At 38.4% G+C, this 24,602-nt stretch overlaps 1 protein-coding gene across 18 annotated transcripts in view; it reads right to left on the bottom strand.

Moving 5' to 3' along the window:
• DEUP1 (deuterosome assembly protein 1) overlaps positions 1–24,602 on the bottom strand; it is a 111,252-nt gene that overhangs the window by 37,509 nt on the left and 49,141 nt on the right. For 17 of the 18 annotated variants that reach the window (XM_008262705.3, XM_051850197.2, XM_008262709.3 and 14 more), the window contains 6 exons: positions 23,651–23,764; positions 22,468–22,710; positions 13,595–13,740; positions 9,530–9,635; positions 4,778–4,975; positions 2,697–2,783 (listed from right to left, as the gene is read on the bottom strand). In XM_008262705.3, coding sequence (XP_008260927.1) covers positions 2,697–2,783; positions 4,778–4,975; positions 9,530–9,635; positions 13,595–13,740; positions 22,468–22,710; positions 23,651–23,764 — 894 coding nt within the window. The remainder of the gene's footprint in view (positions 1–2,696; positions 2,784–4,777; positions 4,976–9,529; positions 9,636–13,594; positions 13,741–22,467; positions 22,711–23,650; positions 23,765–24,602) is intronic. The other variant, XM_070076728.1, reaches the window with a different exon arrangement.

Below are 24,602 nucleotides of genomic sequence, written 5' to 3'. Positions count from 1 at the left end.
ATCATGTCATCTGAAATCAGGAACTGGAAAATTTGCTAGCAATCACTATTATTGGTTAATAATTTCATGAAAGTTTTAGCAAATGTAATATGACAAAAAATAACCAATATGAATAGTGGAAATGAAGATATATTTTTATTGAGATGATTATAAATCTCAAAAAAACCCCAAGAAACCTCTACAAAAAACCTACCAGAATTAGTAAGATAATTTGGATTTTTTAATATTACTATAAGTTCCAAGATATGGAGAAAAGAAAATATTCCATCTGTAATAATGATGAGAATAGTAAAAAACCTGAAAATAAGTTTCAAAAGAAAGGGCATAGAATATATACAAAGAAAATTATAAGATCTTACTGAAAGACATAAAATATGAAGAAATGGAAAGTCATGTCATATTCTTGTATGAGAAAATTTATTGTAATAAAAATGCCAAATCTTTCAAAGTTAATATATACATTTAATTAAATTCCAAATAGAATCCAACAAGAAGTTATCAGGAGGAACTGGATAGCATTGAGCTTAATGTTCATATAAAAATTTAAATGGGGTTTCTATTTTAAATTACATGCAAAACTAGAATTCAAAAGGATTATAGGCTTAAATAAAAATTATAAAAGTATTTGAAAATTCTTAGAGGCCACACATACATCTAGAAATTGGGAAAACTCGTTGAAGCCACAAGGTAAACATATTTGGAAAACAAAATTTAAATCTTTTTGTGTGTGGCAAATTAATCATAAAGTTATAAACACCAGATTTAGAAAAGTACTTTTATAAATTGACAAGAAAATACAAATTATATTACATGACTGTGTTTTTTCTTAGGAAATTAGGAAAGATTAAATGATGCTTACTGACATTATATATATGGTCAAAAGGCAGTTTTATATATTATATATATAGTCATTATATCTAATATAACATATTAGATATTAGATATGTAGTCAAAAGGCAGTTTTGGGATGATGTATATAGTATCCATTTATTTCTGTAAAAGAACACCCAACTAATCCTCTTGTGATGTGTGCATGAGCAAGGCAAAAGTTACAGAGTGCTGCAAACTACCATGTGAGCACTGGATATCTCTGGAATCCAAACCAGGTATGCGGGTAGGGATGTGGCCAATTCATTTCTTTTTGATACATCTTTGTAGGTTTTATAGTTCTTGAAACACCAAAAACAAATAAGCAAAGCCTGCAGGAGCCAGAGTGAAGCAGGCTCAGCGGGGATTATGGTGACCCAGGACATATACCTAAAAACATCCAGACTGAAATGAAAACAAACAAAAAATCATTGTGTGAGCAAAAAGGACTCAGGTCAGGAGGCAGGGGACAGGATCTGATTAGGTTTTTGTGTGTCTGGTGTTTAGCAATGAGTCTTAGGTCGTGTGAATTTTCTTTAAAAGATTGGGAACAATCTTTTACATGAGATTACATGCTTTATTTTTTATCCATCTGTACTGCAATCACAGAACCAGAAGCCTAAACAAGAAGGAAGGTGCTTTTACTCTTTTGATGCCAGAATAATGAAGACTGTGAGAACAAGCACATAATATCACAGAAATATGGGATCATGGGGCCATGGAGAATGGTTGAAGATACTAAGGCAAAGTTAAACAATTACAATATGCATCTCTCTGTCTCTCTCTCTGTCTCTCTCTCTCTCTTTTTTTTTTTTTTTTTTTTTGACAGGCAGAGTGGACAATGAGAGACAGAGAGAAAGGTCTTCCTTTTCCATTGGTTCACCCCCTAATGGCCACTGCGGCCAGAGCACTGTGCTGATCCGAAGCCAGGAGCCAGGTGCTTTCCTGGTCTCCCATGCGGGTGCAGGGCCCAAGCACTTGGGCCATCCTCCACTGCACTCTCGGGCCATAGCAGAGAGCTGGCCTGGAAGAGAGGCAACCGGGACAGAATCTGGCGCCCCGACCGGGACTAGAACCCGGTGTGCCGGCGCTGCAGGTGGAGGATTAGCCTATTGAGCCGCGGGGCCGGCCAATATGCATCTTTTATACTCTCTAATCCTCAGATGGTAGAAAAATTATTTTAGAATTTGCTCTCCAAGCAAATAAATAATAAGTGACAATGATATTTCATTATTTCAATAAAAATTCTCATATAAAATCAACTATTACATTAAATAATTGAAATGAGAAGCATCATGCATGGTTAAGTTGCCTTGTGTGGATATGGAGAGCCATTGGTTAAAACCAGGAGCTCTTACCTTTTTCTAGTCAGCAGCACGCACTGAATGTTTACTCGACATGTGACGTCGTAAGGTGCTAGTAATACAACCACTACTAAGAGAAGATCCCTGCTTGCCACCCAGCGGGAAGTGACAAGCTACAGAACAAGGCAGATGGGAAAACAAACCACGTGTGGATGGAACCATTCGTTTTGACAGGGGCTGGAAGGCTGACACTTGCATCTTGCCGGGTAGGATGTAGGATTTCAAGGCAACATCAAAGGCAAAAGCAAGGAAATTGCCTGCTTGGGAATGATCAAAATTGAGCCCAATCCAAGAAAAGGACAGGAGAAAAAACTAGAAATTTAAACGTTCAGCCTAAAGATGAAAGTAAATTCAACTGAATTGCAAAACAATCTGCTAGCCTAACTCCTGCATGCTGGGTGATGTCTGGGTAAATCCTGGCCAACCCATCTCTGTTCAAGTTACTGAATGGATTCAGTGTATTACCAGGTACCGTGCAGGGTCTAAATCTCCCATCATTCCTTTCAGATGTGTGTTTTCGGTTCTGACAGCTTTATATCTCATATCTGAGACCTGAAAGATTAGCAGATAAAAGGTAAATGTAAAATTCATATAAAAAGACTCAAAATTTGTTAAAAACTGGATTTTGTGAATACAGAATTTTGTAAGAGAGGGGAATGGAAACATTTCTTCCTAGGTTTTGATCATTACCAGTCAGGTTTTTCTGATGCAGTTCTCTGCTTACCAAGGACCCACTGGGCCTTCCTTTTTTGATCAACACTAAATTAAAAATAGATGCTTATAATCATGATTCATTACTTTTTTCCTTCCAATTCCAAAATTCTGTTCCTCATTCTGTTTTCTATTGTATACAAATTATCACCAGAATATCACAATTTTTAAAAACATGCTTATACAGCATCATCCATTAATTTTCAACACCTGATTGTTTTACAAAATGCAACATGATTTTCATGTTTAATTTTGTTCTTTCTCATATTCTTTCAAATTTCCATTTTTTGGTGACTATTTCATTCTGTCTCCTAATATATCTTTTGTTTCCTTCATTTCTTCTACTTGACAATACTTAGATATAGTATGTGTCCTTTTATTGATGTAAGACTTATTTATACATAGAACACTTGCCTTAAAAGTTATTTTTTGTAAATTATGAAACATATGCTTATTGACAAACCAAGAAAATACAAAGTTGCATAAAAGAAAATATAAAAAGCATTCCTCATCCAGCTACCCAGATCACTGCTAATGCTTGTGAAATATCCGTCCCTACGTAGGCCCAACCAGTACCATTATCCTACACTGTGCTGTCTTCCTGCATATTGAGTTAAGACTCATGCTTGGGCAAAGGCAGAACCTCTTCTGTTTCTGTAACTCACAGGATTTAAATAGTGGTGCTGTTTGTGAAATAACCCTCTTATGCCTAGAAGGTTACTGAAGCCTCAATAAATGTTTTTCTGCTCTCAAACATCTACTAGGTTGTGGTAAAAGGGCAGATAATTTCTGTGTTCTCTATGGCTGCCAGTTTGATAATGAGTAAGACACTGAGGGAATTTAAAAAATAAACCAGAAGGCCAGAAAGATGGAAGCAGGGAGGGAGGGAAGGAGAGGGGGAGGAGGAGGAAGGTGAAGTAACTTGCAGTGTTCTAACAGTAGAATGTGACTCTTGCTATTTTTCCTTTTGCACCATACTGTGCACTGGGTGAATGTACGGTAAATATGAAGTGATTTTCATGTTTCCACATTCATTTTTTAAAAGCCTAAAAGAAATGCATGAAACGTGGAGCTGGGTGGGAAACAGCCAGAAGAATATGGAATTGGAGTTTTCTTTTTTAAGATAAAAATATTAATGGAAGGCAATTACAGAAAAAGAACTGAAGGAAAAAAAATCTTTGATTAGAGCACAGGTAGGAGGTGGTTAGAGGTTACAGGAAAATGTTTTGATGAGGTTTTATGAGAAAATCACGGTGCTGTCACTCACTCCTCTCTGTGTTTTGATGACACTTTGCATTATCTCACAGAGGCTTTGTGTGCTTCCACAAGGCAGTCCTATGTGATGCTAGTCTCAGAAGTAACACTGAGCAATGCCATGCTTTTATTAGTAAATAATGAAGACTGCCAGTGGGTGTTGTGGCACAGCAGCAGGTTAAGATGCTGCGTGGGATGCCTGTATCCCATAGCAAAGTGCCTGGTTGGAGTTTGGCACTTCTGCTTCCAATCTAGCTTCCTGCTAATGCATCCTCGGAGGCAGAAGTTGTGGCTCAAGGACTGGGGAAGCTGCCACCTATGTGGGAGACCCGAATGGAGTTCTGGGATCCTGGCTTCAGTCTGACCCAGCAAATGGAAGTTCTCTCTCTCTCTCTCTCTCTCTCTCTCTCTCTCCTCCTCCTCCCCCCCCCACCCCTCCCTCTCTTTCCCTCTCCCTCTCTCTCCCCCATCTCTTTCTCTCTCTCTGCCTTTCAAGTAGATGAAAATAAATAACTAAGCATTTAAAAAAATAAGGCTGCTTTGGCACTGAGGAAGAGGTGCTGTTCTGGCTGCTTGCATACCTGTTGTTTTGCTAACATTTTTTCTTTTATTTCCAATTCCATTTTTAACTGTCTTTCCAGAAGGGCAGCTTTCTTCATGACAGTTGCTATAGTGATCTCCTTCTGATGGAGCTCCTCTGTTAGGTCGGAGATTTCATTCCTCATTCTTTCCTGCTCAGAACTATGGTACTCTTCCTCCTGGTAGAGCTGGCTTCTTATCTATGGCAGATAGAGACCAGAAAGTAAGAAAAAATCCTTTGCTTATAGAGCAGCTTAATGCTTTTATTGGCCACATTCAGTCCTCCTGTCCTAAAACTTTGGCAGGCCCCACTGTGCCCTCCTTTTCTGGTCAATGCTAAATAAAGGGATGCTTACAATAATGATTCACTTAACTGTTTTTCCTTCCAATTCTAAAATTCCATGTCTCACTCCCGTTGTCTACTGTGTGGAAGTCATCACCTAGTACTGATACTACTTTGATAACCACTTTGACAGAAAGGTGAGGAAAATATTATTAAGCACTTACTATGGAGAAAAAATTAACTTAAGATTTTAAGGAACTCACTCGACGTTATAAAGCTAATAATTAGCAGAGACGGGACCAGACCCTTTGGCTCTTGGCTTTACATTCAGTGCCGTATTTTTGGACTGAATTATGCAGAGCTGCTTGTGAGTAAACTCTATGCTTTTCAGAACCATGTTATTATAAACTTCAAACCAGAAGTGTCTGTGAAAATTATCACTGCCTCCCCGCAAGCCTGTGGAGTTGCTTACATTATTGATCTTGGCTATACCTCCCATGTTAGGAGCCTCGACAGCATCTTGAGCTCCTCTCCACTCTTGTGCTTCCAAATCCAGTCAGGCATATGGTCCATTCTGTTTCTTATTTTATTTTAAACTTTTATTTAATAAATATAGCTTTCAAAAGTACAACTTTTGGAGTATAGTGGTTCTTCCCCCCATAACCACCCTCCCACCCGCAAACCATCCCATCTCCTACTCCCTCTCTCATCCTGTTCTTCAATAAGATTCATTTTTAATTATCTTTATATACAGAAGATCAACTCTATACTAAGTAAAGATTTCAACAGATTGCACCCTCACAGACACACAAAATGTAAAGTACTGTTTGAATACTAGTTTTACCGTTAATTCTCATAGTACAACACATTAAGGACAGATATCCTACATGGGGAGTAAGTGCACAGGTGTTGTTGTTTCAACAATTGACACTCTTATTTATGTTTCAACCCCTCTCGGGTCTCATCTCTGCTTTCCATTTTTAGTCCTACTGGCTTGGTCCAGCTGCTTAGCATCTTTCTAGAAAACCACTCATGGCTTCTAATTCTTGAGATTCAGAGATCAAGTACAGACTCAAAGATCTCCAAACAATCACAGTCCATTGGGGAAAACACAAACATAAGCAGACTATTGCGGCACAGGGCAGCCATGGATGTTAGCAGTATATAGTAGCGGGTTCAGCCATTGAGGTTAGTGATATATAGTGGCAGGTGGTTAACCCAGCCTGGAGATACCAAGACAGGATTCTCATAGGGTCGTCAGCCCAAACAGTGAAGGATGACTGGAAGACAGGCAGAATTCAGAGCTGGAGAAGGCTGCCAGGCAAAGATGCAGTGAAGGCATGAGTAAGAGCAATGCCCTTGTGAGCCAAAAGGAGTTTGAAGTGGCTGGTGCTTAGCAAGTTATGAAAAATAAGGCTGGAGAGGCTGTGTGGAGGCCATCCACAGAGAGATTTAGAGGAGTTTATTCCAGGGCACTTACTTTTAAAACTGAGTTTTTTTCATCTTTTTTTTTTTTTTTTTTTTTTTTTTTTTTTTTTTTTTTGACAGGCAGAGTGGACAGTGAGAGAGAGAGACAGAGAGAAAGGTCTTCCTTTGCTGTTGGTTCACCCTCCAATAGCCGCCGCGGCTGGTGCGCTGCGGCCAGCGCACCGCGCTGATCCGAAGCCAGGAGCCAGGTACTTATCCTGGTCTCCCATGGGGTGCAGGGCCCAAGTACTTGGGCCATCCTCCACTGCACTCCCGGGCCACAGCAGAGAGCTGGCCTGGAAGAGGGGCAACTGGGACAGAATCCGGCGCCCCGACCGGGACTAGAACCCGGTGTGCCGGCACCGCAAGGCGGAGGATTAGCCTACTGAGCCGCAGCACCGGCCGTCATCTTATCTTTAAACATTTTAGTATATATATATCTTTAAAAGAATAAGAGCTTGCTCCCTGTCTTTTTGACATGGCTGGAATGCCATTATAATGTCTTTAACAGTTCTTCCACATCATCAACTCTCTGGGCAGTAATGAATGCTCTTTTAGTTTTTTTTAAGTGAATTAGGATCAAAATATGGTCCACTACTTGAGACTGACTCATGTATCTTTTTAAAGCCTCTCTCTCTGTGTTTGTGTGTTCTAAGTACTAGACATAAATCATCTTATTTGATACCCGTACTATCTCTCTATCTAGCAAATTAGAAACTTCAGATACATCACTTTTCAGAGTCCTATTCCTGGAGAAAGTGACCTGACCTGTTGCACTCCCCAATTTCTTGTAGGCAGGCACACAGGAAAGAGCTGGGTGTGGGCAGATGATGCCTAAAGCAGGTTTGGACAGAACACAGGTATAGAGGCCAAATTCATACATCTCCAGCCTTTATGGCACACCCTGTCATCTGACTCTATTCTTACTACTAACATCATTAGAATTTCACAATTGGGCAGTGTCTTAGAAATCACATGGTCTAATCCCATCATTTAACAAATTGAACAAGGAAGAGAACTGACTGGGCTGGAGTCGTCCAACTCTTAAAAGCAAAGGCAAAGACTAGGAGAGTGCCGCAAAATTATCCCAGCCTGGGGACAATGTCACAGGTGTCTTCTGTCTCTGGGTTTTCCCCTTACCATTGATTTGATGAAACAACAGCACAGTCCTGCAATTTGTTCCAGGCTGCATTTATTGATTGCATTTCAGTGGCTTAGTTTAGCATGTTCCTCTTAGAATGGAACTTTTGAAATGTAAAAAAAAGGGAATACAATCTTGTGAAAACGGAGCAAACTTTTATATTATTTTCACAATGTTTAGATAGTAAAACAATGTGCTGTACTACAATGAGATTGATTTGCTTGAGTTCTAGATGATTTTGGCTTTATTAAAAATGTGAATCTTATTACAAAATGACTAAAAATAGTTCTATAATAAAAAAAGAGAAAAAACAGTTGCAAGATTCATAAACATGCCTCTTGTTGTTTTCAGTATAAGAGAGTGAAATTGCTCCCCAGGAACACATCCTGGAAGGGATAGCTATTTAGCTATGATTCATTTGTTACCTTTTCTGCACAGCACTGTACAATCTAGTGGTCTCTCAGACCCTATAAAGATATTTGTGTCTCATGGTCTCTCTCTCTCTCTCCATGTCAAAACTGTCTGAAATCAGTAGGTTCCTTCTTTTAAAAAGCTTTATTATTCTATCTAAATCCATGAGGTTAAGAATGGTGTAACTATATTTTAGGTGACTTTAATCAATCTTTTATTATATTGTGTGCTCTGGAAACACCAGAACAGGTTTTCATTCAATCAATAAAACCATTTTCATGGGATGTGGTATTAAAGTGTTTACAATATAAGGAAAATAGACATTGATTCGTTAACACCTATTAGCTGTCTGATAGTCAACTCTTTGGAAGAAAGGTTCTTTTTTTCACACCATTGTATTTCCTACAGAAATTAGAATAGCTATGTTAGTCCTACCAGATTCTCAAAAAATATTTGTTGAATTAATACAACCAATAACTGAAAATATGGCTATGTACATTTATGGGGTAACTTAGCCCCATATTAATTAATTCATTCTCTATTTGTTTTCATTTACTGTGTGTCAAGTACTATGCAGGGCTCTAGTTCGTAATTCATAGTCATGCCAAGGTTTGTGTAATTTTTAGCAATTGTTTATGTTTATAGCATCAAATAGTCTCTCTGATCCTTAAACCTAAAGACCAGAGAGATGGAAAGCAGCTGTGATAAACTCATGGCCAGAAAGCCACTCCTGGATCTTCCTAGAGGGAGACCTGAGACCCAAAGTCTCTTCAAGGATAGTGCCTAGCTCTTCCTCATGCCAGTATTCCTAGCTCCTGGGAGGCGGCTTGGCACATGTCAGGAGCTAATGAAAAAAAATGTAGGTGTAACCAATAACAACAGCAACCAACAATGAAACAGTCCTTACTTGTGGCCAGGCCCTATTCCATGCCTGTTACATGTGTCATCTCAGTTATTCTAAGGGTATAAGACTGCTTAGATTCAGATCTGGCCTCTGCCACTTACTAGCTGTGAGTGTTGGGAGAAGTTACTTAAGTTGTTTGTGCCTTAGATTTCTCAAATGTTAAAATAGGATGTTAGGACTCACTGTATAAAATGGTTGTGAGGAATGAATGAACTGGCACATGGCAAGAACAATTCGAGTCGCAGCGTTACTGGCTCACTTAGCCCTCGCCGCATCCTCAGAGCTCTGGAGTCTGCTCTTGACGTTCTTGATACAAGTGGCTTCTTGCAAGAGCCACCAGCCCTCCATGTTTCATGGGCAGCCTTGCCAGTGGCAGACTAAGGCTTGTGTTCGCACAGAACAATGCTAGAATTCTCAGCTTGGGAGATTATTATTTTAGGAAAAAATATAGGAAGAAAAAGACTAGAATGGGAAGGGAGATTGTTTACCTATTTATAGGCAAAGATTTCATATGTGCCTAGAAGAATGGAGCTCATTATTTTCCATACCTTGTTTAATTCTTTTTCATGATTTGATTGATCTGGGGCCACTGAAAACAGCTCTTTCCTTTTCCTTTCTGGTTCTTTAATAGAAGGTGAATAAGATGATTCGAGTCTACAAATTAAAAACAAAATGAGTAGAAATTAATTTTAATTTGCTAAGTTGTTATGAGTATATTGTTAATTTAGACCATTGCAGGCCTCAGAAGCAGATCATTACTTTATTAAAAACATTGCTGGTTACAGAAATTGCAAGTCCTGATACATTCAGATCCCACAAGCATTTACATCTTTCACTGAATGTAGTAAATGGTTTTAATGGGGGAAAAAGTTAACAGTTAATATGGATTTTCAGTTATACACTAGAAATTGGCAGAATACTGCAATTGAATGTAGATAAGATTTTTGGATAAGGCCAGTTTCTATAATAGCTAGGGAACCCATTTTAAAAAAGGAAGCACACCCGACTTGCTAATGTGCTGTAGAAAATAACTATGTCATGAGCATTCTGAGGGGAACAACTTCATAAAGGTGATCAGAAGTGATTACATCTGACAGGCTAAGCAGAGAGAGCTCAAACACATCTATTCTTTGCCTGCTCAATTTATAAAATGGAATTGCAACCACATATTAATTCTAGAGAGAAAGCACAAACTAGTGTAAGAAAGTATGATTCCCACAGGAAGCATGGGAAAGTAAAAGCAGGCAACTTCACTTCCATCTGAGGCAAACTGGTAGAATAAAAGTCACGGACACTCCAGAATAAAGACAGGCAGATAGGAAATGTGGCACACTTCCCTTCAGAAGCCGGGCCTGGCTCTCTGGTGGAGACTGGTGTCTTGAGGACTATTCTTGCAAGTGAATACAATTTTAGATTTCCAAAGAACTTTTGAAAAGGTTCCACACATGAAAAACATAAAGCACACAAATAAAACAAAAAAACCAAAACCCAAATAATGATGGAACAGTAACTACTTTAAAGATTGAAAATAGCCGGTGCCATGGCTCACTAGGCTAATCCTCCGCCTTGCGGCGCCGGCACACGAGGTTCTAGTCCCGATCAGGGCTCCGGATTCTGTCCCGGTTGCTCCTCTTCCAGGCCAGCTCTCTGCTGTGGCCAGGGAGTGCAGTGGAGGATGGCCCAAGTGCTTGGGCCCTGCACCCCATGGGAGACCAGGATAAGTACCTGGCTCCTGCCTTGGGATCAGCGCGGTGTGGTGGCTGCAGCGAGCTGGCCGCGGCGGCCATTGGAGGGTGAACCAACGGCAAAGGAAGACCTTTCTCTCTGTCTCTCTCTCTCTCTCACTGTCCACTCTGCCTGTCAAAAAAAAAAAAAAAAGATTGAAAATAGTTGGCCGGTCGGGGTGCCGGATTCTGTCCGGGTTGCTCCTCTTCCAGTCCAGCTCTCTGCTGTGGCCCGGGAGGGCAGTGGAGGATGGCCCAAGTGCTTGGGTCCTGCACCCGCATGGGGGACCAGGAAAAGCACCTGGTTCCTGGCTTCAGATCAGCGCGGTGCGCCGGCTGTAGCGCCATTTGGGGAGTGAACCAATGGAAGGAAGACCTTTCTCTCTCTCTCTCTCTCTCACTAACTCTGCCTGTCCAAAAAAAAAAAAAAAAAAAAAAAGATTGCAAATAGTTTCCTTCAAAAGGTGCATATTGATAGTGATGTCACGTGTCTAGGTTAGATTGTTTCCTTCTGATTGTCAAATATATATAACTGTGGGCAGTAGAGTATTGCGGAATGCAATGTGTCACTATAGTATTATCAACCAGGAAAAACCATCTTTAGCATTTTTCTGTATATTTTCTTTCCCTAGGCAGGGTCTTCAAAAAATTCATGGAAAATGTGGATTTATGAGAAAACTATGGAGGCCTTCAACTTTTTCACATCTAAATAAACATCTAAATTCCATTTTCTATGTACTTTTTCAAGAATCCTCTTTGTGCATAAATAAATAGCCATTTCCTATAAAGTCAAAATAAACCATATACATTATTTTTCAGTTTCCTTTTGTTTCCCAACATATTTTACCCAATATTCTCCTAAATTGTTGTTTCAGGATTGGATTTAATTTTTTCTTATTTGCTATGATTTGGAAGCAGTAAAAAATGAAATTCATTATTTTCAAATTCTTCCTAAGCAATTATAGAGAGTGGAATGCTGAACTGACTGCAAAACACCTAATGGTGAACTTGAAAAGTTTTGTTCATGAAGGTAACAAATATCAAACTCCAGTGTGGACAACTGCAAAAAACAAAGCAATAATTATGCTAAGATAAATCAATAAAGGAGCTAGAATTTTTCGTGTAGGAAAATGTTGGAAATATTTTTAATAACTCAGAACCCATCAGTCCAAAATGCTTCTACATCCAAAAGTAAAAAAGGCTAACAATATCTCATTATTAAGAAAGTTTTGAAAATGAATAAAGTGATTAATACTTCTATAAAATTATTGTTTGTCTACTCCCAGTAGTACGGGCTGCTTCTCCTTAATACAATCACAAAGAAATGGAGTCTGAGTAAAAGAAACCAAAACAATGACGCAGAATAGCATTCATAGTGAGAACAGATTAAAAGGCTTCAAAATTTTCAGTGGGGAAGATGAATCCTGAGACGTCTATAACACAAGGAAACTGAAAAGTTAAATACAATACCTTTTCATCAAATCTCAGAATACCAGAACTGGCAGAAACCCTCCAAATGAGAAAGAGGTAGTTTGGAGACGAAAAAAATACCTAATTACATAGAGGATGGCAAACAGGCAAAGCAGAATGTTTGTACTGCCTAAACATACAAGTGCAGGACTTTATAGAGCAAATCGGGAATTGAAGAAAGATTGGCACTGTTTGGAATTCAGCAATGGCCTTGTAAGAGCCAGAGAAAGTACGCATAATGCTCTTCACAAAACTAAAGCTAGACACAGGTTAAACAGTGTGCTCTCCTCTGAAATTTCTTATGTTTTTAAGCATATAGTCATACATTTCTCTCAAGTTCACCACAGTGGAATAGCACCTTAGACATAATAGATACCCAACAGATTTATTAATGATCAGTGATGATGATCCTTAGCTTGTATATTGAGCACTCATTGTTGACTGACTAAAAAGCAATCTGCCATTGTTGGTGAGGCAAATGATAGGTCATTTCAAGGGATTTTGACTTGCCATTTGTTGTTAAGTGTAGAACTTCAAACAAAAAATATTAGGTCCCACAACTTCAAAGAAATAATTAATGCCTTTAAAACAATGTAATCTTTCATTAAAATATTCTTCACTGTATGGCTATTCAGTTATTAAGATCCTATCATTAGTGTGGCATTAGCTTTCTGGTTTTGAGAAAGATTTGTGTTTCAATGAGAATAAGAACATCAGTGAATGGCTAACACAGTTAAACTGTCTGCTCATAAGCATATACATTCAATAATCCTCAGCAGTCCCATTTTCTTTGTAGTTACAGAGTACATGATATCTGATTCTAAAAGAGGAGAAAAGTATATTTTAACATAAACCCTTTTAAAAAAAAAGATTTATTTATTTTTATTTGAAAGTCAGAGTTACACAGAGAGCGGAGAGGCAGAGAGAGAGAGAGAGAGAGAGAGAGAGAGGTCTTCCAACCGATGGTTCACTCCCCAGTTGGCCTCAATGGCTGGAGCTATGCCAATCCGAAGCCAGGAGCCAGGAGCTTCTTCTAGGTCTCCCACGTGGGCGCAGGGGCCAAAGGACTTGGGCCATCTTCTACTTCTTTCCCAGGCCATAGCAGAGAGCTGGATGGGAAGTGGAGCAGCCAGGTCTTGAACCGGCACCCACAAGGGATGCTGGCGCTTCAGGCCAGGGTGTTAACCCGCTGCGCTACAGCGCCAGCCCCTTAACATAAACCCTTAATGTAACTTGCAAAATGGTGACTGTGAAGGCCAAGGTAAATACAATTTTATTTTTAATATTTAATATCTAGTAATTAACAGCATGTCAATACAAAGTAGACTTTTATACACGTTTTTAATCTAAAACCCTTAAGATCATTCAAGCATTACGTTTTGAACAGTTTTTCTCAGACTGTCAAATATAAGACAATACCTTTTCTTATTTTCTTGAGTGTTTTGGTTCTCTCCGACTTTTAACAATTCTCTGTGTAACTGCAATCGTTCCATTTCTATAATTCGCAAGAGATCATCACGTGACTGCAACTCACTTTTCACCTCTGAGAGTCCTGCTTCCATGACCTAAAAAAAAAATCAAAGCCTTTCAATGTTCATTTTCTGATATCCTGATATACAATAAACTTAAAACTAACACTAATGAACCAGCCTAATATTAAATGAACTGATATTTAGTTATTTACTTCCTCTGTTTTATAGAATTCCATTCCTTCATTTTTTAACAAATATACTTGTATTTTCTGAACTTTAATTATGTGCTCTGAGGATATGGTCACAGACCCTGTCCTTAGTGATAAGGACAAGGAATAATCAAATGATCACACAGCCATGGCCATATTGTATGTAAACTTAAAAGACTGGAATATGAAAGTGTGAATAAGGTACAATGCATTAGCAGACACTAGTCTTGTTTATGTGATCCCTTTGACTCTTAATCCTATCATTATGATCAATTATGAACTGAAACTGATCACTTTGACTAGTGAGATGGCATTGGTACATGCCACCTTGATGGGATTGAATTGGAATCCCCTGGCACATTTCTAACTATACCATTAGGGGTAAGTCCGATTGAGCATGTGCTGAAGTGTACATCTCCTCCGTCTCTTATTCCCACTCTTATATTTAACAGAGATCACTTTTCAGTTAAATTTAAACACCTAAGAATAATTGTGTGTTAATTAAAGAGTTCAACCAATAGTATTAAGTAGAACAAGGCTGGTGCCGTGGCTCACTAGGCTAATCCTCCGCCTTCAGCGCCAGTACTCCAGGTTCTAGTCCTGATTGGGGCGCCGGATTCTGTCCCCATTGCTCCTCTTCCAGTCCAGCTCTCTGCTATGGCCCAGGAAGGCAGTGGAGGATGGTTCAATTGCTTGGGCCCTGCACCCGCATGGGAGACCAGGAGGAAGTACCTGGCTCCTGGCACTGCGCCGGCCGTAGCGGCCGAAGTACTAGTGTCTGCTAATACTAACTGACAGAATTAAAAAGGAGAGAATGATCCAACATGGGAAGTGGGATACAGAGCAGACTCATAGAATGACAGATGTCCTAAACAGCACTCTGGCCTCAGAATCAGCCCTTAAGGCATTTAGATCTGGCTAAAAAGCCCATGAGAGTATTTCAGACATGGAAAGCCAAGACACTGTGGCAAAAAAAAAAAAAAAAAAAAAAAAAAAAAAAAAAAACAACAACAACAACCAACCAAAAAACACCTAAATAAAACCTCTCTGAGAGTGAGATCCCAGAGGAAAGACGGGGTCATCAAAGAAGGAGGTACTTTTCTCTGAAGGGAGGAGAGAACTTCCACTTTGACTATGGCCTTGTCTAAATAAGATCGGAGTTGTCGAACTCAAGAGGCTTCCATAGCCTTGGCAACTCATGACAAGAGCCTAGGGTGATTACTGACGCCATAAACAAGAGTGTCAATTGTTAAATCAACAACAGGAGTCACTGTGCACTTACTCCCCATGTAGGATCTCTGTCCTTAATGTGTTGTACTATGTGAATTGACGGTATAACTAGTACTCAAACAGTATTTTATACTTTGTGTTTCTGTGTGGGTGCAGTCTGTTGAAATCTTTACTTAGTTTATACTAAATTGATCTTCTGTATATAAAGATAATCGAAAATAAATCTTGATGTGAAAGGGATGGGAGAGGGAGTAGGAGATGGGATGGTTGCGGGTGGGAGGGAGGTTATGGGGGGGAAAAGCTGCAAAAATCCAAAAGTTGTACTTTGGAAATTTATATTTATTAAATAAAAGTTAAAAAAAGAAATAAATAAATTTTAAAAATTAAAAAAATAAAATTCAAATTATTCCCATTCAAAAAAAAAGTGCAATGCATAAGATTAAATACACATACTTCTCAATTAGGAAAGATAATAACTGAGAGTAATCTAAAGGCAAAGCTGGCCAAGAAAATGAATTATTATCCATGATTCTACTCTTGCCTGGTGGTAGCCATACTTTAATCATTAACTAGGAATACCAGCAACCCTGTGGGTCCAGTGTTTTATTTTGTTAACAGGGGAGACCTGTGCAAGTCTAGAAGTCATTGGGAAGGATCCTGTTAGGAGAGAAAAGTGGGTAATGGTAATGGTGTCAGGTCCTGAGAAAGTGAGTGGAATGGGCCCAAAGCATAACCAGAGCTAGCTGCCTAAAGCAAAAGAGAATCCTTCCTGTCTTGCAACAAGGAGGAAGGAAGATGGACTGGAGACTCGTTTATTCTTCCAATATGGGGAGATTCAGAGACTGGAGGGCTGTTGTCTTCTGCGAGCATTTTCTTTGTGTGAAGTCAAATACTGTATCACATGCTGAGAGGGTAAGGGCAGGTGGAAGTCACCTATAACAGTAATTTTTGAGCATGAACAAGATTGAAATGTCTACAATGTGAATAGGAGAGTTGGCTGATTGGAAAAACACATTCATTGCTGTGCAGTGTCATGTTCCCATTGGAAGTTTGTGGCTATGGCCTGCTGAGTAATTTTCTCCAGTAGATTTTGCCATTACCAAGAGAGTACAAATGCAGTCATGCAATATGTGCCTTTTTTGACTGATTTCTTTCATTTAGCAAAGTTCTTTTAATGTTCATCCATGTTATACCACGTATTGATGGTTTACTCTTGTTTCCAGCTGGATAATATTCTATTACACGGATATGACTCATTTTGCTTGTCTGTTCATCAGTTGATGGACATTTGGGTTGTTTCTACTTTTAGATATTATGAATAATGCTTCTATAAAAATGTACACGTTTTTATAATAAATGCACATGTTTTCATTTATTGAATTATGTGGGTGGCATAGAATTGAGTTCACAGATTTAAAAACAAAACAATTTTCTTAATCAAAGCCTCAAATATATACTGTTTTCTAGGTGACCTAGACACCTAGATGCAGTGAAGACTAAGGGCAATACTTTGGCGCTAGAAGTTCCTGGATGGCTGAGAAGTAAGTATAAGAACAGATTCAAATTGGTGATTTACGACATGTTTGGATAAAGACTTGCTGGGAGAGTTAGGAGAGTGCCTCTGTTTTCAACAGTGAGGATTTTCTAGATGTTGATAAAAAGCTCAAACATAATGTTTTTTTTTTTATAAAAGATTTATTTATTTATTTAAAAGGCAGAGTTACAGAGAGGCAGAGTTACAGAGAGGCAGAGGCAGAGGCAGAGGCAGAGGCAGAGAGAGAGAGAGAGAGAGAGAGAGAGAGAGAAAGAAAGGTCTTCCATTCGCTATTTCACTCCCCAAATGGCAGCAATGGCTGGAGCTGGGCTAAGTCGAAGCCAGGAGCCAAAAGCTTCTTCCAGATCTCCCACGTGGGTGCAGGGGCCCAAGGACTTGGGCCATCTTCTACTGCTTCCCCAGGCCTTAGCAGAGAGCTGGATCGGATATGGAGCAGCCAAGACTCAAACCAGCACCCATATGGGATGACGGCACTGCAGGCAGTGGTCTTACCCGCTATGCCACAGTGCCAGCCCCCTAAAATAATGTTTAACAGTAGATTGCACATAGAAAAATTAACTTAATGTGAATGTCATACATTACTTTGCTCAACTGAAAAAGGTGATATCTGGGCTTTGCAAATTTGCTACCAGGGAACACTCAAGCATGAAGCTGTCTTTGCTGGGGAAGCAGGTTCTAACTCCAAGCCAGTGACATACTGTGTCACCATGGGCCAGAGTTAGCTGAAACTCTGAAAAAATCAGATAATTATAGTCTGTTTTTTTTTTACTGTTATTAGAAAATAATATCTATGAGTGACATTTAAAGACATCACTGAGATAGGAAAGAAGTGAAACAGGTATAAGAAATATATTAATATTAAAATGTTCATATTATAAATCGGTAATTGACAGGTAAATTAATGTGCAAAAGATTTTAATTATAATTGGTATTATATAAATTGGCTTAAAAGTATAAGAAACGTTCAAAAGATCTGTTGATACTGATAAATTTAGAATTGTTTTTTAACTTTGAATTTGAGTTGATATAAGAATTAGTATATTTATTTAACTAAGATGTAGTTTTGAAATTGGCATGGTTTTGCATGAAAGTTAAATTATTTGCCATTGTGTGCCAACTTCAGGAAGATGATTCTTTACTATTTGGTTCAATTACTGGAACATTTTTAAATTTATTTGAAACTAATATGTAAATCTTCCTTTTTAACTGTAAAATTTTGTGAAATCTACATACAGATCAGATATTTCAGATGAATATTGAATGCATAAATTGAGATATGTTTTGAGTGATAAAATACATCAGATTTCAAACTTAGTTTTAAAAAAGGTAAAATATCTCAATAATCAATTTTTACATATTGATTATATGTTGAAATGATAATATTTTGTACATACACTGTGTTGAGGACAATATACAATCATATAGGCTAATTTTAATCATTTATCTTTTAACATGGCTGCACAAAAATTTTAATTATATTTGTGGCTAGTATTATATTTCTCTTGGGTAGGGTTGCTGAAATCCCTTACTGATACATTAACAAGCAAACAAAAACAGGTTAACTTTCCTGGCACAGATATTAGAAAAATGCAAAACAATTTATTTTTGTCATTAGCCTCCAGTGGGAAATAGTGCACATTTACAAAATGTGAGTGTAGTGTAGCATAGTAAATAAATATATTCAATGGAATTAATATGTATACTGACACATTTCAAGGTTGTAGAAACACAAGTGAGAAGAGGTGATTCATGTGAAAACTCAGATGCATCTGGCATTAAAATGTATGGTAAACTAATGAGAATTTTAAATTTATTAAATGACAGTAATTCAAATTGAAATGGTTGTTTTTGCATTTATGTGCAAGATGTAGAATACTCTGCCATTTAACAGTTTTTAAAAAAGAGAAATTTCTTTCCAAATCCATGTTCTAGTTAAGTATTATATACTTCTATTTATTACCATTTGATAAGATATTAATTTTGTAAATTAAATTTAAGGCCCATCTGTTTAGTGAGAGATTTGCCCACTGGCTTGAGAGGAGCAGTGATTATTTTAAACCTTGACTCAACCACCAAATATAAATAAGTATCTTCTCAGTTAATATTTATCCTAAAATAATAGAAACGTGAGTAAAATCTGGAAGACAGGAAGGCTAAATAAAAGCATCATTTTCGGGGTCAGTGCTGTGGCGCAGTGGGTTAAAGCCCCGGCCTGTGGCACTGGCATCCTATATGGGTGCTGGTTCAAGTCCCAGCTGCTCCACTTCCGATCCAGCTCCCTGCTATGGCCTGGGAAGGCAGTAGAAGATGGCCCAAGTGCTTGGGTCCCCGCACCTGCATGGGAGACTTGGAAGAAGCTCCTGGCTCCTAGCTTCAGATCAGCTCTGGCCATTGCAGCCATTTGGGGAGTGAACCATCGGATGGAAGCCCTCTTTCTCTCTTTCTGGCTCTACCTCTCTCTATAATTCTGTATTTCAAATAAATAAAATAAATCTTTTTTTAAAAAAAGCATCATTTTCAGTATTTTTTCCCAAAATGAATCAAAAATACATATGGTGTTTTTCTTGAAGTATAAATATTATCTTTTAGACATTTCAAATTTTTTTGAATGAAATTACTTTACAAAAATCTTTTCATTAGAACTATACCAGATTTTGTTTGTTTTTGGTGAAACATGCTCCAGAATAATTTGGTTTGCTCTTTAATCATGCAGTTCTTTTGTAAAATATAAAATGGAGAGTCATAGTTTAATAATGTTCTAGATCCAAAGATAACCGAATTATTTTTAAGTGAACAAAAACTTAACCTCTTTATGGAAACAGTATAAATATCAATCATATTCCAGTTATCATTAATTATAGAAAACAGCAGAAAATAGAGAATTAATGGTGAAGAGTATGAGAAAGAGAACTTATTTTCAAAATTGGATGGAGGGTGTTTGTCAGTCTCAGCACTACTGACATCCTGAGCTGGGCAATTCTTCATTTGGGGCTGGGTACATTTCTGTACATTTTAGGATGTGTAGCATCCTCTCTACCACTAGATGCCTGTAGCACTCCTTCCCCTTATGACAACCAAAAGTGTATCCAGACATTGTCAAATGCCCCCTGGGAGGCAGCATCATCCCAGGAGGAAGTTACAACAATTAGGCAACTATTGCTGTAGCCTTTGCAACCTTTGGTATAAGTATTTCATAATAATATTGACCGTCATTATTATTTGGGTATTTCTTGTGCTAGTGCATATTTAGGAACTTCAATAACTTAAGGAAAATCAAAGGGGTTGACGTGGGCTTTCCTTAGCTTAGGCAGCCCACAGTGTCTTCTCAAGGCAGCCCATAAGCGTGGGGTCTGTAGAAATCATCGGTGGGGGAAGGGTGGCAGGTCAAATCCCGATGGACTTGGGTCAGGAGGGTAAGTCAGACAAGCAGGATCAGTAAAGGATAGGGTGACCTTGGCCAGCGGCTGGTTGGGGCCCTCCAACTTCCTGCTATACCTTCGGATTCCCAGACTGCATGCCCTCTTTCTTTTCTTGCTGATAGGAGTGTGCCAGTGTGAGAAGTGTGAGAAGTCAGGCTTAAGGCATTTCTTTGGAGGAAGGAAGAGATGGTGATCTGAACTGGACACATTAATTTACTGATCTCTGTCAATGTACACTCTTCCTGTGTTTGTAATCTTTTTCCTTTTAACAAGATTTTCCATCCTACTTCCTGGAAAAAATGTAAATGGTAACGTTCTGAGGAGGAAAAAGATGGGGTTTGCTAGGGAAAGCATTAGAGAGAAAGTCAGTCATACTACTCAGAAAAGGGGACAGAGGCTCTCCTCTCCCAGAAGACAGGTGTAGGAGTAGCCAGTTCTAGTCTGCAAGTGAGCCACAGACAGCAGCTGCACCACAGCCTGGAATGCAGGATGCTCTTGCAGGTTGGAAATGGGTCTAATAGAACTGTCTTAGAGGAGATGAAAAGGAACCGAAGTTAGTGAAGAAGCTGACCCGTACTGAAGAGTAGGACCAGACTTGACATCTGGATTAATGAGATGTGTTTCAGGCAAACTAAACAGAACAGCGAAGAATAGGTCTGAGCAGAAAAGCTATTTGTAGGGACCAGAGCCCTAATGACCTCAAGAAGGGGCAAAGCTGAGAATTGTTCTCTGTACTGTCTGACCAGAGCCCAGGGAGGAATATCTGGGAAATAGCCATTAAAAAAAGTCTTTCCATTTATTGAATAGGATCTTGGTGTAGACTCCAGCAGTACAAATATAGCTGCAAAATTTAAGTTAAATTGTTTATAAATGGAAGGCATGACTACTTGTGCCACACCCGGGGATGTGAGTGAGAAGCAATCTCTGAAAAGGGAAAGAACTCCATGGGGTGCGACCTGTGTGTCCTGTGGACCTCCAAGGTCCTGAGGCCCCGCGGCCCCGCACAGCCCAGCATCCTGTATGCTCTGCGGAGGCAGGTCTGACACCCAGGATCACACAGGACCAGGACCACGTGGGCCCCTGGCGATGTCTTGTCAACCCAGCTCATAGGCCAGTATGGGTTGCCTGGTGGGCTAGGCATTGAAAGCCCCTGGACAGAAGACTAAGGGCTGATCTCATTTATTGTATAACATACTTTTTTCTATTTTTAGAAAATTTCTGGCTTCCTCAGTGTTTAATATTTACAGTTCAGCCTAGTTTGTTTACATATGTGTTGTACTTGGCATTAGAATACAGACCAACAAAGCTGGAGTTTGAGGTGGGGAGGTGTAGGTCTTCTAGAAATACCACCCAATGAGAAAAGCCGGGCTTTGTGTTCTGTCTCCCTCTTAAAGACAGGTAAACAGGAACTCAGGAGAACAGCAGTTGGCAGCTGAGAAAGAAAATCCCATGCAGAACTTGGCAGGGCAGGGAAAGGGGAGTTGGCTTGGTACTAAGGGATGATCCTGAGAATTTAAGTGACTGAAGATGCTGGGATAGAATACCTTGTGGAAGTGAAAGTCTGTTTGGTTAGTGACCTCAAAAAAACATTTTAGGATGGAGAGAGAATAAAGTAGTGTGAAGAGATGGGCTGGTTGTCATTGAGGAGATGGAAGCAAGAGGCTGGATGTTTGAGGGTGGGAAATAAACCTAGGATGAGAGATAGAAAAACCTAGAATATATCTATGTTGATTGAATATATCAAGTAGCTGGATACTCATGAACAAGGTGTTCATTTTTAGTAAGAAAATAAGTAATGATCAATTTTGTTGAATGTGTATAACCTTCTTAATTACAGCAAGAAGTAGAAAGAAAGAAGATTGTTGGGTCAAGAAAAAAAATTAATGCTTGGAGAACCAACCAGTCATAATATAAGTTACCTCAGAATGCATTTGAGGCCAATGCTTGTCAAATGATTATGATAAGGTTACCAGTGATAAATCACAGGGAGTAACTCCCATGCCTTTTCCTGAAGTTACTAACTAGTTGAACTTGTCATGATTTCCTGGACCTCTCATCCAGGATTCCTTGAGTCAGAGAGGTATAGGGTCAAAGAAATTACAGGGTACAGAGGGTGGTGTGTGGTTAAAGGGCCATGTTTTTCAGGCATAGAAGTCTGTATGAGAATCTATTATACTCACTTTCAATGCATATGATGTCATTATTGAACCAAAGTGCACTCTGATGAGGCAAACTACCTATGAGATTAACTACTTTCTTCATCAAGTGGGAATTACTTACTAAGGAAATATGGACTGAATTTACACATATAGTAGAAAATGAGCTTTCTATAATCCCTATACCTGTTGAGTCATCATTAAACAGAACATGGACGATACTAGTTGGATGACAAAAAATATATTCTTACCTGGCACTGTCTTTGGTACATTTTCAGTTCTTGCAGGAGCTTCTGATTTTCATCTTGTAACTTATTCCTGCTTAGTGCTATTTCACTCACAGCTGATTTTAGTTTGGCAATAATGAATTCATCTCTCTCATTGGTTTCACAGCTGGGATCTGGGTCACATATCAAGCGAGGAATTTCACAGCTGCTGTCTTCTATGCTCTGTGCTTTACCATCTAGTTGAGTTTGGTAACTTTGTGCCTGTTTCTGAGAAATGTAAAAACTCTAAATTCAATGAAGAATATCACATTTAAGCATTACATGAATGATAGAAAACAACTGGCAAAAACTCATTTAAGTATGTTACTATATAGGAAAGGTTGGCCTTTTATAATAAAGTCTCTCTTTGTTATGAAATCTCAATTAAATGGTTGAAGTGAAAATATGCTTGTATAACATTGAAGCAAAGATCTAGAGCATGGAAAGGTCTACAGATTGGCCAGTTTTATTAAGCATGAATGAAAGTCTAGAATCTGTAAAAGAAGAAAATTATGAATTCAATTACACAATAGTTGAAAAATGTCTCTCTGATTTAAAGCAAAGGAAAACAGAAACAACTGGATTATGGAGAAACAGCTGTGAAGGCAATAACAGGCGTTAATCATTGCTAATGTACAATAACTTCTATATATCAATAAGAAAAAGACAACACTGAAGAAAAATGGACAGAATATATGGAGGCAATTCACAGAAGAGGAAATGAAAAAGGCTAAGAAATATGAGGGCATCGTCAAAAATTGTGTATTATGAAAACACTTTGCATAGATTTTGATTTTTGAATTGAAATATATTTATCTTTTCATTTTTCACATGCTTTTGAAGTCTCTCATATAAGAAGAGGTGATTAGTCTTTTACAAATTTGGTCAGCAAGTCAAACAATCCAAGATTCTCTTAGGACATTGTCCATAGGCATGCAAAAGGTGTTGTCTAATGACATAATGACAATGACATTTTAAAAAGCATCATCCCTTGAGGTATGTAGACTAAATTCACTATCACAGATAGTTCATGAACTGGTGACTATACCCGCTCTACTCTACTCATTTTCACTTAGTTAGCATTTCTATCTGTAAATAGATTCCATGCTGAATGGCAAAGACACCAGTATGTAACTTTACATTCAGAGGTTATTATTAAGTAACATACCTGGAATTGATTACACTTCTCAGATAATAATTTTTGCTGAGCATCTAAAGAAACTAGGTGAGTCTGATATAGTATCTCTTGCTTATCCCATTCTCTTGATTTTGCTCTAAATTCCTTTTAAAAAATGGGGGGAACAAAGATAAATTGAAGAATATTATTCATTGTGAAGCACAATGAATAGGGTTTCTTTTATTTACACCTTCATTCAGAGGGGACTAAAAAGTAAGTCCATTCTTTGCCTATTAGGAAAATTATAAAAATTAAGTATCAAATCATTCATATTGGATTTATTAGTCTTCTAATTTTTGCTAGGAAAATATGGAATTTATAACTTAGTCCTTGTACAAAAAGCATTAAATATTCTATTTACTAAAAATATTGTAAGTTCCTCTGAAAATTGCTATTAATAAGCTACCTTCCAAACATCTTTTTTCTTCAATTAATTACTTTCATTCTATTTACTCATACCGGAAGTTTTTTCCCTCCTTCCATTCTCTACAATCAGTCGTTAAACTTGTTCCCTTGCAAGGATAGGGAATGATAATGCCCATGAAACCATTTGGTCTGGCTCTGCCAAGGCAACTGCTTTCGGGACTTGAAATTCAGTAAGTCTATAGCAGGCTAATTTTTAAGTTGATGATTTTGTATGGCCTGTAAAGGATGTTATAAATATGCAAATAGCTCTTAGTAGAAAAAAGGTTCTCCAGCCCTGTATAGAGCTTAGATTTTGCCACTGCTTGGACTGAATATTTGTGTTCCCCCATCCATGCTCCAAATCCATGTGTTGAAGCCTAATTCCCATATGATATTATTTGGACTGGGGGCCTTTGGGAAATGACTAGGCCATGTGAATGGAACCCTCATAAAGATTAGTGCTCTAATAAGAAGAGATATGAGAGAGTTTTTTTCTTTTTCTCTATATGAAGATATAAGGAGACAGCCATCTATAAAC

The sequence above is a fragment of the Oryctolagus cuniculus genome, chromosome 1 (assembly GCF_964237555.1).
Source record: "Oryctolagus cuniculus chromosome 1, mOryCun1.1, whole genome shotgun sequence".
Classification (NCBI taxonomy): domain Eukaryota; kingdom Metazoa; phylum Chordata; class Mammalia; order Lagomorpha; family Leporidae; genus Oryctolagus; species Oryctolagus cuniculus.
The sequence above is the reverse complement of the archived record's forward strand: the minus strand, read 5'-3'. Positions and strand labels throughout refer to the sequence as shown.